Genomic DNA, 15162 nt, shown 5'->3' on the forward strand with positions numbered 1-15162 from the left:
TGGTGGTTACATAATACTTAACGTGTAACATCAGGAATGAGCCTTAGAACTAGAGAAATAGTCATACATTGCAATGTTCTGTTATAATACACATCCCAGTAAGCCAGCAATAAGTATATCCATATATATATAATATTTTTCAATACAAAATAAAATACCATTGTCATACAATGTTTTGTCCATGCATTAGCCTACGTACTGAAATGATACACAGAGTGTTTTCTTAGTTAATTGGTCTATGCTGTTAGTTGCTTCTACCTGTGATTCCTGATTGGCAGGTGTGTATTTGATTGGTAACCAGACGAGCCAATTAATTGACGCTGTCTAGACACAAAAATACATACCGGTATTGTGGAATATTACCTGTCACCCCTAAAATGGTAATGGTTTATTACTGTAAATAGTTCTGTAAAACTATTGATTAAGTAGACTTTTCCATCTAAAACCACAGAACTGACCAATTACTTAGTCCCAAAGAAAAGAAAATTATCACTTGGGTATCGTGGGTTGTCGTTTTTGTTCCAACGTAGCATATCAATAGGCCTAATAGTGTACATTTTTCTTTTGGATTATTTAACAGAGAAAAATACTATAACCATGGGCGTACGACCCGGGGGGGTGGGGGTGGGGGGCGGGGGGGGGGGGGGGGGGGGGGGGGGGGGGGGGGGGGGCAATTGCCCCCCCCTGGCCCCCCCCAAATTCGGGGAAAACGGGGGAAAATTTGGGCACATTTTATCTGGGTAAAATTTCGGGCAAATCAACCCCTCCAGCCCCCCTAAATCAAAGAGTCCCCATACGCTCATGACTATAACCCCATTTTGTTCTGTTAAACTTAATGCAACTTGAAATATATTTAGTTAAATAGTTTATTATATTATTACGTCATTTATGCTGTTTTACAAGTCAGGTTGATCAAAGAGAAGCGCCTTGTCGAAAATTACTGCTTTTGTTTACACTGTATATACAGGAGATGATATACATGTATTACTTAAACATGGTTATTACTATACTTGTCAAATCAACTGGAATTAAACATTATGTGTTCAATAAATCAAATGTATAATAAAACAAATACCAATAAATTACATTTACTTCATAGTAAATGCATTAATTGGAGAACAGTGTGTGTTCTGAACTAAAATAATAGTTTAGTAGAATACTGTAGAAAATATTCATTTTGTAGCCTCATTCCAAACCACTGAAATAAATACATTGTCTGGTAATCAGGAAACATTTAGTGTTATAAATTTTAATTATCAACAGGAGCTAATCATTTTGAAAACTTATTAGCAACTATCATTTAATGATTTAGAATCATGCAGTGATCTTTGAAATGTGCACAGTGAACTGCAATGCGATACTGAACAAACAGTTTCTTTGTGACCACAATACCCAGCTGGTGACCTATAGGCTGCTAAACATTTATCAAGCAGGGCAATGCGATACTGAACAAAAGGTTTCTTTGTTACCACAATACCCAGCTGGTGACCTATAGGCTGCTAAACATTTATCAAGCAGGGGCTAGCTCTGGTAATTGTCAAATTTGCCAATTGGGAATTTTACAAACAACTGACAATTTTTATTTTCATTTGGTGAAATTATTTGATGTAATTTTATTTTCATTTGGTGAAATTATATGATGTAATAATTGATATTTTGTTAAAAAATAACTGGGTTTCTGCAATTTTTGATGTTTAATTTTTAAGATAATTTGATGAAAAATTCTGCTCACCCAGAGCTATCCCTGTTCAGAAGTTTACAATTCCCTTTTTACTATTAAATCCCTCAACAAACACATTGATGATTTTTAATGTGTTTTTATTTTTTTTGTTACTCATTCATCACTGTTATTACTGTATTAATACGAAAATCAAGTACAGGGCTCAAACTTAACGATGGTACCGACGGCAATTGCCATAGTTGCAATATGAATTGTCGTCGGGCAGGGGCTTCACTGGTGGCATTTTTTTGCCAATGGATAAAAATTATTGGCATTGATTGAAGGGACTATTTTTGTTTTTTATATTTGTTGCAAAAGTTACCTATTTAAAATTAATAATGGCAGTTTCAAAATTAATGTCGGTGAGCATTTTGCCAGTGGCAAAAACATTTCAAAATTGCCGTAGGAAACAAATTCTTAAGTTCGAGCCCTGGGGGCCTAATTCACTAGACTCTCATAACTTTGCGATCTCGCAGTGCAATGCTAAAAGACTTGCAAAGAGAATACTTTGTTGTCTAGCAAAGCCCAAGAGACCTTTGTGAATTAGGACCCTGAAATGTATTACTGTAGAATACTTTATTTTCGGGGAATCAAATTTTCGCGATTTAATGAAAATGGGTCAATTCGCGAACATTTATTTTCGCGAATCTCCCAACCCCCCATCAATAAAAAAACAAAGTACAGATGTCAATAATTTTGTTTTAAAAACGGAACTTAATTTTACCGGTTGTTACGCTAATCTGTAGAACTAATCCTACATGTACACACGAAAAAAGAAAAAAAAGTTTGTTTTATTTAACGACGCCACTAGAGCACATTGATTTTTTTATCTTATCATCGGCTATTGGATGTCAAACATATGGTCATTCTGACACTGTTTTTAGAGGAAACCCGCTGTCGCCACATAGGCTACTCTTTTTACGACAGACAGCAAGGGATCTTTTATTTGCGCTTCCCACAGGCAGGATAGCACAAACCATGGCCTTTGTTGAACCAGTTATGGATCACTGGTCGGTGCAAGTGGTTTACACCTACCCATTGAGCCTTGCGGAGCACTCACTCAGGGTTTGGAGTCGGTATCTGGATTAAAAATCCCATGCCTCGACTGGGATCCGAACCCAGTACCTACCAGCCTGTAGACCGATGGCCTGCCACGACGCCACCAAAGCCGGTATGTACACACGAGTGCTATACACATAAAACAATAGTTTTTCTGCTTTAACCAATCAAGACTTTATTGTTTACAAGTTAATAACCTTACAGAAGGTGCTTACCGCATGCAGTTTTTCTTAATCATTATAATTGTTATAGCCCAGTCCAGATTTTTTCACTTCCACATTTTTAATATACTGTGATAATGCATGTTTACTTCCGTTGTTGAACACGTGTAGACTGTCCGATGAACTGATCGCTAGCACATGCGAAGGAAAACAGCATAAAGCTTTTTAGTGTTAGTATTGTTATATTATGATGTATGTACTTATCATCGTGTTCTTGACTTAAAGTTTTAAACAGCTTTTGTGTTTTGTGGTTTGTTCCATGACAGGAGGGAGCACCGCTTTGTTACTACTAGTCTCGTACATCGGAAACTAATGTGGTATAGTTGAACGAGACTACACATTTTAATTTTTTTTGTCGGCCTTTATTTTCGCGTGAAATATATTTTCACGAATTTCATTCACACGCGAAAATAAATTCCACGCGAAAATAAAGTATTCTACAGTAGTTTACTCAACAAATTTAAGTCTTAGACTGTTCCAAATTGCATTCTGTCACAAGTTGTCTTGTCCAGTGGTAACCTGGATAATCAGTCTCAACTTATTTCCATGCCTGCTCATGCCATCAAGATCTTCCATGCTTACTTGTGTGCTGTCACACATTTTGTGTGTAATTGAAAAAATAATCCAGCTCAAATGATCCATCATTCGAAAAAACACGTTTAAAATTTTCTATCATATGACTTGATTCCATGGTGATGCTAGGAAAGGTATGGCTGCTTTTTCGAGCTGAAAGATAAAATTTTAAAATAGTTTACCAACTCATGAAAGCTGCCCCATTTCACTTTTCCTTCAGCCAGAATTGAAAATTGGATAGTTAACAGAATTTTGTCAACACCAGTATATGGCATGGCATTTTACTGAAGGGGTCAAAAAGAATTTGTTCAAATATTTTTAAAGGTAAAATTTGGTCTTTGCCCTTAAAGATGCTAAATTCCCAAGTCATTCAAGGAAAACAAAATCTTCAAATTGTGATTAGCAACTACTATTTAACATTTTAAAATGGTGTTGCATTTTCGGAAACTTTCATAGTGAATCGTGACACAATTCTGAACAAAATGATCCCTGTATTAAATATATTAAATACCATACAGCACCTAATGAATGTACAGAAAACAGAAGAAAAAATTAAGAAACAAAATAAAAATGTAGCAAGTCCTTTTATCCTACTATTCAGATGGTCTATTTAACAGATTGGAGATAACATTTAACACACAAGAAAAACACTTTTTATGTTTACGGCTGATATGGAAAATATACCAGTACATTATTGCTAATTTTGATGGAATCTGTGAAAATTTCGAGAGGTGTTAAGAAATGATTTTGAAAAGGTATGTTAAAGCCAGACTACCTTTTAACTAGAAATATGCTAAATGACAGCATGTAATACCAACAAGCAGATATGTTGGTACCATGTCTTGATTCACAAACTTATTTGAAATTCATATGGTATATTAATGTGAGATCTTCAAAAAAAGAAAAAAAAACATCTTGGAAACAATACCGGTACATTTTTAAAACCTAAGACTCATAAGCTTATTTCAAATTTGTATATCATAATGTTGTATATTCAACATTAATTGTGCATAAAATTGTTAAATACATGTATTTAAAAAAATTGAAAACTTATATTGATACCTTCATTCACAAAAAAGTTGGCAAAGTACTGAGATACTTTGATAGCTGCATATTCATGATCTACATGTTTCTGGGGATTCCACCAGAAAATGTTAAGTTCGGGATGCCACTGGCTGCCATAAAATGGGTACTCGAAAGCTGAAAATACAGACATGTATAAATTACCATCATTTTTCAAATTGCTATAAAAACATGACCTCATAAAAATTACAAATGGAAGGATGAGTTTGAAAATCGTTCCCAGCAGACTGAGATCTCAGCAACTAGAGTGAGCAGTGACATATTAATCTGCCTTAAAATTTGGGAGAGGGATGTGTAATCTTCAGAGTTGGGGAACCAGTGCACCCCTGCCTCGTCTCCACTAGTGACACCTACAAGTTAGGATTAACAGAAGCAGTCTCAAAAAGAATAAAGTTGTTTTTTATTTCAATAAGAACTGTTAAATAAATTCACACTTTAAACAGATGATGTTTAAAAGGTGTTATGCCAGATGTATATGGAAAATTACATGTATACTGAAGTCATATTTTCAAAAGTATGCCCTAAAATAAACAAATTGAGATTTTACAATAATTAAAAAACTCTCAAACACACAAACATTGTTTTTAAAAGAAGAAGCCAAACAAGAAACAGACCGTGATTTTTGATGAAAAAACTAAACTTTACCTTCCATTGTTGATATGAATGAAATCTGTTTTCGATCTTTGTTTGTCGAGAGGACTCTGTAAAATGACGTCAGGGATTCAGTCTTTTCAAACGTCTGAAACAAGTGTAATAGATATTCATAGTAACTTATAAAAGCATTTTGCTTTAAAGCGTAAAAGAAAATTCATAATGTAATTTGTCATGTTACAAATAAGCTACATTGGACATTCACAGTAATATAAAAAAACCAATTAAAGCTAAATTTTATGTATGGTGTCATACAGAGTAATAAAGAAAATAATAACAAGCATTCTGAGAGTACTGCTAAAGCAATAACAGGCATGTGATTCTTTCACTAATTGGCGGAATTCCGCTTTTTAAAATTTTTTCCTTTCATTCATTTTGCTTGCATTATGCACTCGATTAGGTGCCTTCGGCACGCATGTATCATTTTCAACTTTTTAAGAAATGTTTCAATCACATGCCTGAATAAGTCCACTACCAGGTGCAAACAATATTTGCATTTCCTAAGTTCAAGGGCAAGAACTCTATGAAAAATGGGTAAATTGCCATGAAAGTAAAACTTGATCTGTAACAGAACATGATAAAGCTTTACACAAAATGTCTGCTCAATATCTTGAGGCATTGCAAAAAAACAAGTCTGGAAAACAAACATTTATAGTTCCAAAGTTCAAGGGCCATAACTCTGTCAAAAATGAGTAAATCATCATAAAGTAAAATTTTATCTGTAACAGAACATGATAAAGCCATAGATACTTGATGACAGGATAATAAACCATTTCCAAATGACATTTGTACATGATACAGTGGTTACCGCTTTGAGTTAGCCACTATGATTGAAAGCCCAATGTCCGATAAACATTCAGTACTATTTTTGTTTTGTTTTATTTTGTTTTAACAGCACCTTATTCTAAGCATTTTATTCCCGGCCAGGATGAAGTGAGGATTTTACCCCGCCCATAATGCAAATTTTAACACACAAAACTACATGAGAAAAATGTAAAAATAAGTACAAAATTAATTTTACAGATTAATTTGTATCATATGCTTGTTGAAAAATACGTTATGACATTGATATAATCAGGTATTAAAAACATTTCATCAGGACCATAAATTATACAGTTTGACCAAGTAAATTTTTTAATTACTTTGTATAATATCTACATATGACATTTTATTGCAACTTTATAAACCAGTTTACAGATTTAAAAAGTTTAATTAATTATTTTTCAATTATTTTAAGTCTGTTTTCAAATATATATTTTTGCATTCAGTCTTGGAAAAACGCTTGTAACAATATAGGCTATGTGTTAGTGGTTGAGACGCTAATTTATGGAAATAAAACAAGCTTTCTGATAATTATTGTAAATATTCATCATATTTTAAATTTCATGATACAATTATACTACTTGTATTATTATTATTATTATCTTTCTCCTTTTTTTTTCTTTCTCTTTGACCATAGCAATAATTTTAGGGGCTTGTATGTAGGCTAGTGCGTGCCTTGGAGGGTTCTTTTGAGGGGTATATTGTGGTATATTGAGAATAACTAAATTATCCTGTCATCAAGTGCCTATGGATAAAGCTATACACAAAATTTCTGCTCAACTTCTTGAGGCATTGCAAAAACAAAAGCCTGGAAAACAAATATTTGTATCTCCAAAGTTCAACGGCCATAACTTTGTCAAAAATAGGTAAATCATCATGAAAGTACATGATAAAGCTATCCACAAAACTTTAGCTGAATATCTTGAGGCATTGTGAAAACCCCCATCTTTAACCTATATGTGGGACAGATGGATGGACAGATATACAGACAGACAGATGGACAGAGACAAAACCTATAGTCCCCTCTGGTTGACCAGTAGGGAACTAATAGCATGTAGCATATATGTTCTCAAATGCCCAATGTCTATAGCTGATGTGCTACATTCTTAAAAACATAAAAATGTATGAAAATTGTTCAAGATATACTAAACATTGTAAGCTGAATGAAAATGATAATTTCTGTATTTATTTTGATTACTTGATTACCATTAAAACATATATTTAATTTTTTTCTATGAAAATTAAAAAATCAACTTGAAATTGTTACAAATTGTAAAATGAATGAACATGATAACATCTGTATTTATTTTGGTTACTCGATTACCATTAAAACATACATTAAAAAAAAAAAAGATTTTGTAAGGAATATTTTTATAAACATTTTACTTGTTTTAAAAGCTTATGCTAGCATTCAATCCATCCCTCCTAGTTTGTTTATTCAGTCATAAAATGTTAATAATTTGTGTATAGATTTTACAATTTTAAAAATATTAACCTCTTGCCAAATACCCCAGTGATGTGCATTGTATGTCACTGGAAGTGATGTTAGACTGTGTTGAATATCAGCAGGAAGATTTCCCATCAGACGACTCGATTTATAAACTGAAATAACAAATAGATGCAGTAAAATACTCTTACAATGAACCGGAAGGGACCATGGTAGTTAGTTCGCTATAGCAGTAGTTTGTTGTACACATTTGCATAAGTTGGTCATTAAAATATAGGGATATAAAATGGGACTTTACAATCAGTTCGTTCTATGCAGTTGTTCGTTCTAAGCATGTTCATTTTAAATTTACTTTACTGTATTATTATTAAACATTTGTTCACCATCTTTTTAAAAAAACCCACCTAACAACCTGAGTTTGCTGTATTACAACAAACCATTTATATCGTATTTTATTTTTTATAAATAATAAAATTCATGAAATGCAGTTATTTCATCACTTGTGTTTGTTATCTGGTATTTTGTATGTACTGTAATAAAAAACATAAGTCCATTCTCAGAGTAACATGTATCAAAATATATCTAGAAATGTTTAAAAGAACATAAGTTTGCATTTTATACATTAAAGTTAAAGTTTGTTTTGTTTAACGACACCACTAGAGCACAATGATTTATTAATCGTCGACTGTTAGATGTCAAACAGTTGGTAATTTTTACATTTAGAGAGGAAACCCACTACTAGTTTCCATTAGTAGCAATGGATCTTTTATATACACCATCCAACAGACATGATAGCAGATACCACACACTTTGATAAACCAGTCGTGGTGCACTGGCTGGAACAAGAAATAACCCAATGGTCCCACCGACGGGGATCGATCTTGGACTGACTGTGCATGAAGTGAGTACTTTTACACTGGGCTACGTCACACTTTGGGTTTTTTTTAATTTATTTAACGACACACTTAACACATTTTATTTACGGTTATATGGCGTTGGACATATAGGTTAAGGACCACACAGATATTGAGAGAGGAAACCCGCTGTTGCCACTTTATGGGCTAATCTTTTCGATTAGCAACAAGGGATCTTTTATATGCATCATCCCACAGACAGGATAGTACATACCATGACCTTTGTTACACCAGTGGAGCACATGCTGGAAAGAGTCCACCCATTTTACACATTAAAGTTACCAACTCCAGTTTCTGAGGTATGTACCTATCCTGTTATTTGTAAAATGTATTTTGAGCTATTACAAACATCAGATAACTTGAAACACATTGGTTATGCCAAAAAAACTAAACAAATTAAAGCAAGAAATAATGTGTAATGTGTAAGTTAATGGTAAAAAAAATGTTAACAGGAAAAAATAGTTTTACTATACCTAATAGCTAGGGTCAATATATCTTTAAATGAATGGTAGTATGACTGTTTGAAAGAACAGCTGAATGAAATTATTAAGCATACCATTTGAGAGATTCAGTGGTAAAGCAAGATCCTCTGCATCTGTGGCCTTGAGAAGGTAACATCTAGAGGTCAAGTTGGTCAGCAGTTGGAAGCCCTGACAGGTTCCCCACAGTGGAAAATAATCTCCCTTGTCATTGGCCTGCAATGAACAAGATCACACTATTTAAAAAAAAGAAATTGTTCATGAATTTAACATAATAATTTTAAAATAAAATATTTCAGACATTAGACCACTAACTTATTTCTGAATTTATAAAATTTATTTTTAATACCAAAATGATTGTTTATTTAAAACAATAAAAATAATGTCTCTCTTTAAAACCACAAGTTTAAAATCTCAATGTTTCGTCAACTAAATGTTGACATCGTCAGGAGAAAACTAAACATAAAAACAGGAGTTCAGCCTTTAAAACCAGTAGGATATTAAAAACAATCTGCCCTATCATTTGCCTGCAATTAAAAAGCGCAAACTATTTAACTGTAAAAAAACAAAACGTGTTCATCAACTTGACATATTTTAAATAAGTAAACAAAAATATATTTTTGTGTGAGATTCATTGGCACACTTAAGATCTTCTGCCTCTTGAAAAAGCCAAACCGAGAGATAAAGTTTTTGCAGCAGTTGGAATTTCTGACAAATAATCTCCCGTCTTTGGCTACAATCAAAATGATCATATTTTAATTAAGTCAACCTCATAAAATATATTCTATACTACATGCAGTGTTCGAGATTAACGGTATCCCGATATCCTGGGGATACCAGAATTTAATTTTGGATACCAGACTTCAAGAATCCAGTATCCCACCGGGATGCCATATAATACTAAATTCTCAAGTGGGATACCAGATTCTGAAATGTTAGTATCCAACTGGGAAACTGGCCAAAAAATTTAATCTCGAACACTGACATGTATAATTGACCCAACTTGCATATAAGGAAGGAAATAAAATGTTTATTTAACGACACACTCAACACATTTTATTTACGATTATATGGTGTTGGACACATGGATAATACAGATATTGAGGAAGGAAACCCACTGCTGCCACTTCATGGGCTACTCTTTTCGATTAGCAGCAAGGGATCTTTTATGTGCACCATCCCATAGACAGGATAGCACATACCACAGCCTTTGATGTCCCAGTCGTGGTACACTGGCTGGAGCGAGAAATAGCACAATGGACCCACTGACAACTTATATATAAATACAAATCTCTTTACTGACCCAAGTTCACGTTTCTTTTTCTTTTTCTTTTTTATTGTTCTCCCCCTTTTAATACAATATTTAAATAATAAATTCTTGATGTACAGGAAATTATGCAGGGGGAGAAACTAGACTGTGGCAAACCAAGTTTCGGAATGTGGGGGGAGGGGGGTTGTGTCATGTTTCCCAAAAGTATATTTAAAAAAAAAAATTAAATTCATTTGGAGCATGAGATTCACTCCAAACCCACCTGTGAATTAATCACTAACCTGAATAGCCATGTCATAGATAAGTCGTCCTGCTTTGGCGTATCCAGTCACTTTAATACCAACATTTCCACCAGGAAACAGTGCTCTGTGATCAAACGAAAATATGATTTGTCAAATTCATGTTAAGAGACCAACTATGGTAATGAAGAAGGAAATGTTTTATTTAACTCAACACTCAACACATTTTATTTACGGTTATATGGCATCAGACATATGGTTAAGAACTACACAGATGTATGGGCTACTCTTTTTGATTAGCAGAAAGAGATTTTTTATATGCACCATCCAACAGACAGGATAATACATACCATGACCTTTGTTACACCAGTTGTGGAGCACTGGCTGGAATGAGAAATAGCCCAATGGGGCCACCGATGGCAATCGATCCTAAAAGGACCACACATCAAGCGAGCACTTTACCACTGGGCTACGACCCGCTCCCTATGGTAATGAATGCATATTTAAATGATACCCCAGTTAAAACAACATCAGTGAATGCCACATGACTACCTCAAGCATCTTACCCATGGGAATGAATGAATGAATGAATGAATGTTTAACGACACCCCAGCATGAAAAATACATTGGCTGTTGGGTGTCAAACTATGGTAAAATGCAACAACAATGTGATGATCAACATCAATATAAAAATTCAACAGGTAAATTAAAACACAGTGTAAAGAACTGTGTAAAAATACAAATATCACAGATATATAAAATTAAAATGTAAAGTAAAATTCCTTACCCATGGGCGTCGATTGGTGGGGGACAGGGGGGACGTGTCCCCCTCACTTTTCAACGCCGGGGGACAATCTATATAAATGTCCCCCCCGCCCCCACCACTTTTTTGTTTAGCAAAAGCAACACCACCACCACCCACAAAAAAAAAAAATGTACACACACACACACACTAACACTAACACGTCCCCTCCCCCCACACACACACACTTTTAAAGCCAGATTGAGGGCCCATGATCTTACCACAAAAAGTATTAACATTTACCAATTTGATAAATTTGTCACAAAATGGTCCACCAACTGCTAAACAAAAGAGGCCTGTAACCAAAATTATTATTCTTTAAAGAGACGGACCCTAGTTTTTAAACACTAAGGCATGTTTCCCACTATTAGAGCCGTTTACGATCACTGAAATCAAACATTACTCACAAGTTATTGTTTAGATTATCCATTTCCATACAACCAAAGTGTTTCTGGTCATCCTGCTGTTTCTACTACCACAAAATGCATTTTTTATATTTTAAAAAATGCACATACGTCTGAGAAGTAACAATTATTGAGTCGCGTTTTAGTCTACTTTTAAGGGTATTTCAACAACACAGACTCTTGTTTCACTCTGTTGTATCCAAATTTGTTACAGGTTTGTAAATTAATCAAACTTAGTGTCCATTTTTAGGGGTTGAAACTAGGGTCTAGGTAAAAAATATGCCTGTGTTTAAAAAAAAAATAGGGTCTATCCCTTTAAAGAAATCTAATTGGTACACCACAGCCATATAACTGACTCATTACTCCCAGGGAGTAAGAAAAAAGGATAAAGTGGTCTGAATGTCAAGTGGTATGTTGAGTATAAAATCTGAGATGGTCCAAAATGAATCATGAATGTATGTACATGTAACCCTATGCAAAGACAAAATAACTAAATATATATACATAAAGCAGTCTTAGCCAGGAAAGGTGAGTGATCACTCCCGCTCCTCTCCACACTCACCTGGAAGGTTTTAGGAGAGTGGCAAACTGATCGCCTCTCACTAAAATATTCAATGCATTTTATTTGACACATCATGTGATTGCTCGCCTAGAACAATTTCAGGAGAGTCATCTTCAGCTCGCCTTGATTTAGCTGGTGGCGAGGACTGTAAAGCATATATCTGAAGAAGATAATAATGCATATGAAACCCATTATAATATTATAAACAAGTGAATGAGTTAAAGCTATCTACCCATTGATATATGAGAACAACTTCTCGTAATATTCATCAGATTGTTTGGTTCTGAAAAGATAAAAAGCACATTAACTTAATTAATGATAATGTTAAAAAAAAAAAAAAATATGCTGATGTTACAAATCTGTCAATCATAAATTCACTTTTCAATTGAGGTTTAAATTAGTAATATTTATTTTAAAATAATTAAATTTCCTTTGTGTCTATACACTTTAGAGCAATCTGATTGTTCAGTAGTGCTTACTTTTTTGCGTTCAAATCTTGATGCACCGAAAATATTAAGCCATGCATACACCAACACCCCTCCCCCACCTGACTCGCTCTACTTTTGTGCAACTAGCCACATTCATACAATGTGCGCAGTTTTTTTTTTTTAACCAAAACATAATTGCGGTCAATTCTTAATTAAAAGCATGCTTAAAACTGAAATATTCAACAATTATGGTTAAACAGAACATTCCATATTTGGGTTCCTAATTCTATATTCAAAGCAAGAATAATTACAATGTTTCCCACCAATCCTTCGAGATCAATTCTGAAATAGCCTTAAAGATCCTATATCAAAGTTGCAATAATGGTAGTTCCCATCAAAAATATTTATCAATTTTTTTCTTAACTAAAAACTATTTTTAAAAAGGTACCAACAAAATTAAAGATTACCTAATTGGTACAACCCTCCCTCCAGCTTGTTCTATGTACTTAAAGTAAGTTGCTGGAATGTAGGTATCAGCAACTGAATTGTTAATACCAGAAGCTTGGTCCAAAATTCCTACAATAGTGAATAAAACATTAACAAACAAAAAAAACGACGACAAAATTATTAATACATTAAAACAATTGAATAACTGGGTTTTTTTTTATTATCACAGAAATATTTTGACACGTTTGTCATGAAACCTATATCACTGATAATTTTTTCTTTTAACCATAAAGGTCCAATCTTGAATATACTTTTACTGTTTAAACATTTATGTGTACAATAGGCCATCCAGTCTTTGTTGAAGGAAGGAAGGAAATGTTTTATTTAACAAAGCACTCAACAAATTTTATTTAAGGTTATATGGCATCATACATATGGTTAAGGACCACACAGATATAGAAAGCTTTGCGGAGCACTCACTCAGGGTTTGGAGTTGGTATCCGGATTAAAAATCCCATGCCTTGACTGGGATCCGAACCCAGTACCTACCAGCCTGTAGACCGATGGCCTAACCACGACGCCACTGAGGCCGGTTTAATTTGAAATTTTTTATTTGAAATATAGACAGCACTTACCAATAATAGGCCTGTTATTTATCTTCAAAGATGCACCATCAACTACACTAATTAAACCATTAGTAAATATAGTCAGATAAAAACCGAACAAAACACCATTCATCATTTTGTAGTGCAATGGTCTGATCTACATTTATTATCATTCCAAATCATGTGCTTAGTAGTTTCTATTCTAGGTCACAGATAACAAATTAAATCCAATCCATCCACCATGTACCGTGTTTGATCTAATAGTGGTAGTGAATTTTATGAAAATAAACACTACAGAATTTAAAATACTATGCTCCCTCCTTGTTCAGAGCCGGTTTAAGGATCCATGGGGTCTGTAGCACAAATAACAGCTGGTCCCCCTTCCCAGGATGTATATTTTGCTTTACCACTGAATCTCTCAAATGGTATGCTTAATAATTTCTTCAGCGGTTCTTTCAGTCATACTACCATTCATTTAAAGATATACTGACCCTAGCTATTAGGTATAGTAAAACTATTTTTGCTGTTAACATTTTTTTTACCATTAACTTACACATTACACATTATTTCTTGCTTTAATTTGTTTTTGTTTTTTGCATAACCAATGTGTTTCAGGTTATCTGAAGTTTGTAATAGCTCAAAATACATTTTATAAATAACAGGATAGGTACATACCTCATAAACTGGAGTTGGTAACTTTAATGTGTAAAAGGGTGGACTCGTTCCAGCGTGTGCTCCACTGGTGTAACAAAGGTCGTGGTATGTACTATCCTGTGTGGGATGGTGCATATAAAAGATCCCTTGCTGCTAATCGAAAAGAGTAGCCCATGAAGTGGCGACAGTGGGTTTCCTTCCTCAATATCTGTGTGGTCCTTAACCATATGTCTGATGCCATATAACCGTAAATAAAATGTGTTGAGTGCATCGTTAAATAAAAACATTTCCTGTAAACCACTAGAGTACCAGCTAGAACAGACGGACTCAGAACTCGTATTATTAACGTACCCATATCCCACAAGAAGTTCGGGCACATCTATCCTAAGTCTGATCTCTGGCGTGGCCAGTAGTCCGAGTTTGGGCAGAAGCTAGAATAGAAAACCAAGAGGTTAAATACTGACCAATCAAACCCACATTTTACTTTTTAACTTATTTTTGTGCTTATACCCAATTAAGATTCAAGCACACTGTCTTGGGCACACCTCAGCTATCTAGGCTGTCTGTCTAGGACAGTGGGTTAGTTGTTAGTTGGTTAGTGGTTAGTGAGAGAGAAGAGGGTGTAGTGGCCTTACACCTACCCATTGAGCCCTTAAGAAGTCGCTCTGGGTTGGAGCCGGTACCGGGCTACGAACCCTGTACCTACAAACCTGTAGTCTGATGGCTTAACCACTGCACCATCTAACCCACAAGTGCAGGACACAGGGTCGGGGAGGGAGGGG

At 34.4% G+C, this 15162-nt stretch overlaps 1 protein-coding gene across 1 annotated transcript; it reads right to left on the minus strand.

Moving 5' to 3' along the window:
- Positions 1-2766: 2766 nt before the first annotated feature.
- On the minus strand, positions 2767-12397 carry LOC121378219 (gamma-glutamyl hydrolase A-like). Its single transcript, XM_041506298.1, has 7 exons — positions 12247-12397; positions 10521-10605; positions 9047-9185; positions 7625-7731; positions 5302-5395; positions 4636-4773; positions 2767-3726 (listed from the first exon to the last, which is right to left on the minus strand). The coding sequence occupies exons 2-7, from the start codon at positions 10530-10532 to the stop codon at positions 3593-3595; spliced, it is 624 nt and encodes a 207-aa protein (XP_041362232.1). The 5' UTR covers positions 10533-10605; positions 12247-12397; the 3' UTR covers positions 2767-3592.
- Between the last annotated feature and the right edge of the window lie 2765 nt (positions 12398-15162).

Source organism: Gigantopelta aegis, chromosome 8 (genome assembly GCF_016097555.1).
Source record: "Gigantopelta aegis isolate Gae_Host chromosome 8, Gae_host_genome, whole genome shotgun sequence".
Taxonomy (NCBI): Eukaryota; Metazoa; Mollusca; class Gastropoda; order Neomphalida; family Peltospiridae; genus Gigantopelta; species Gigantopelta aegis.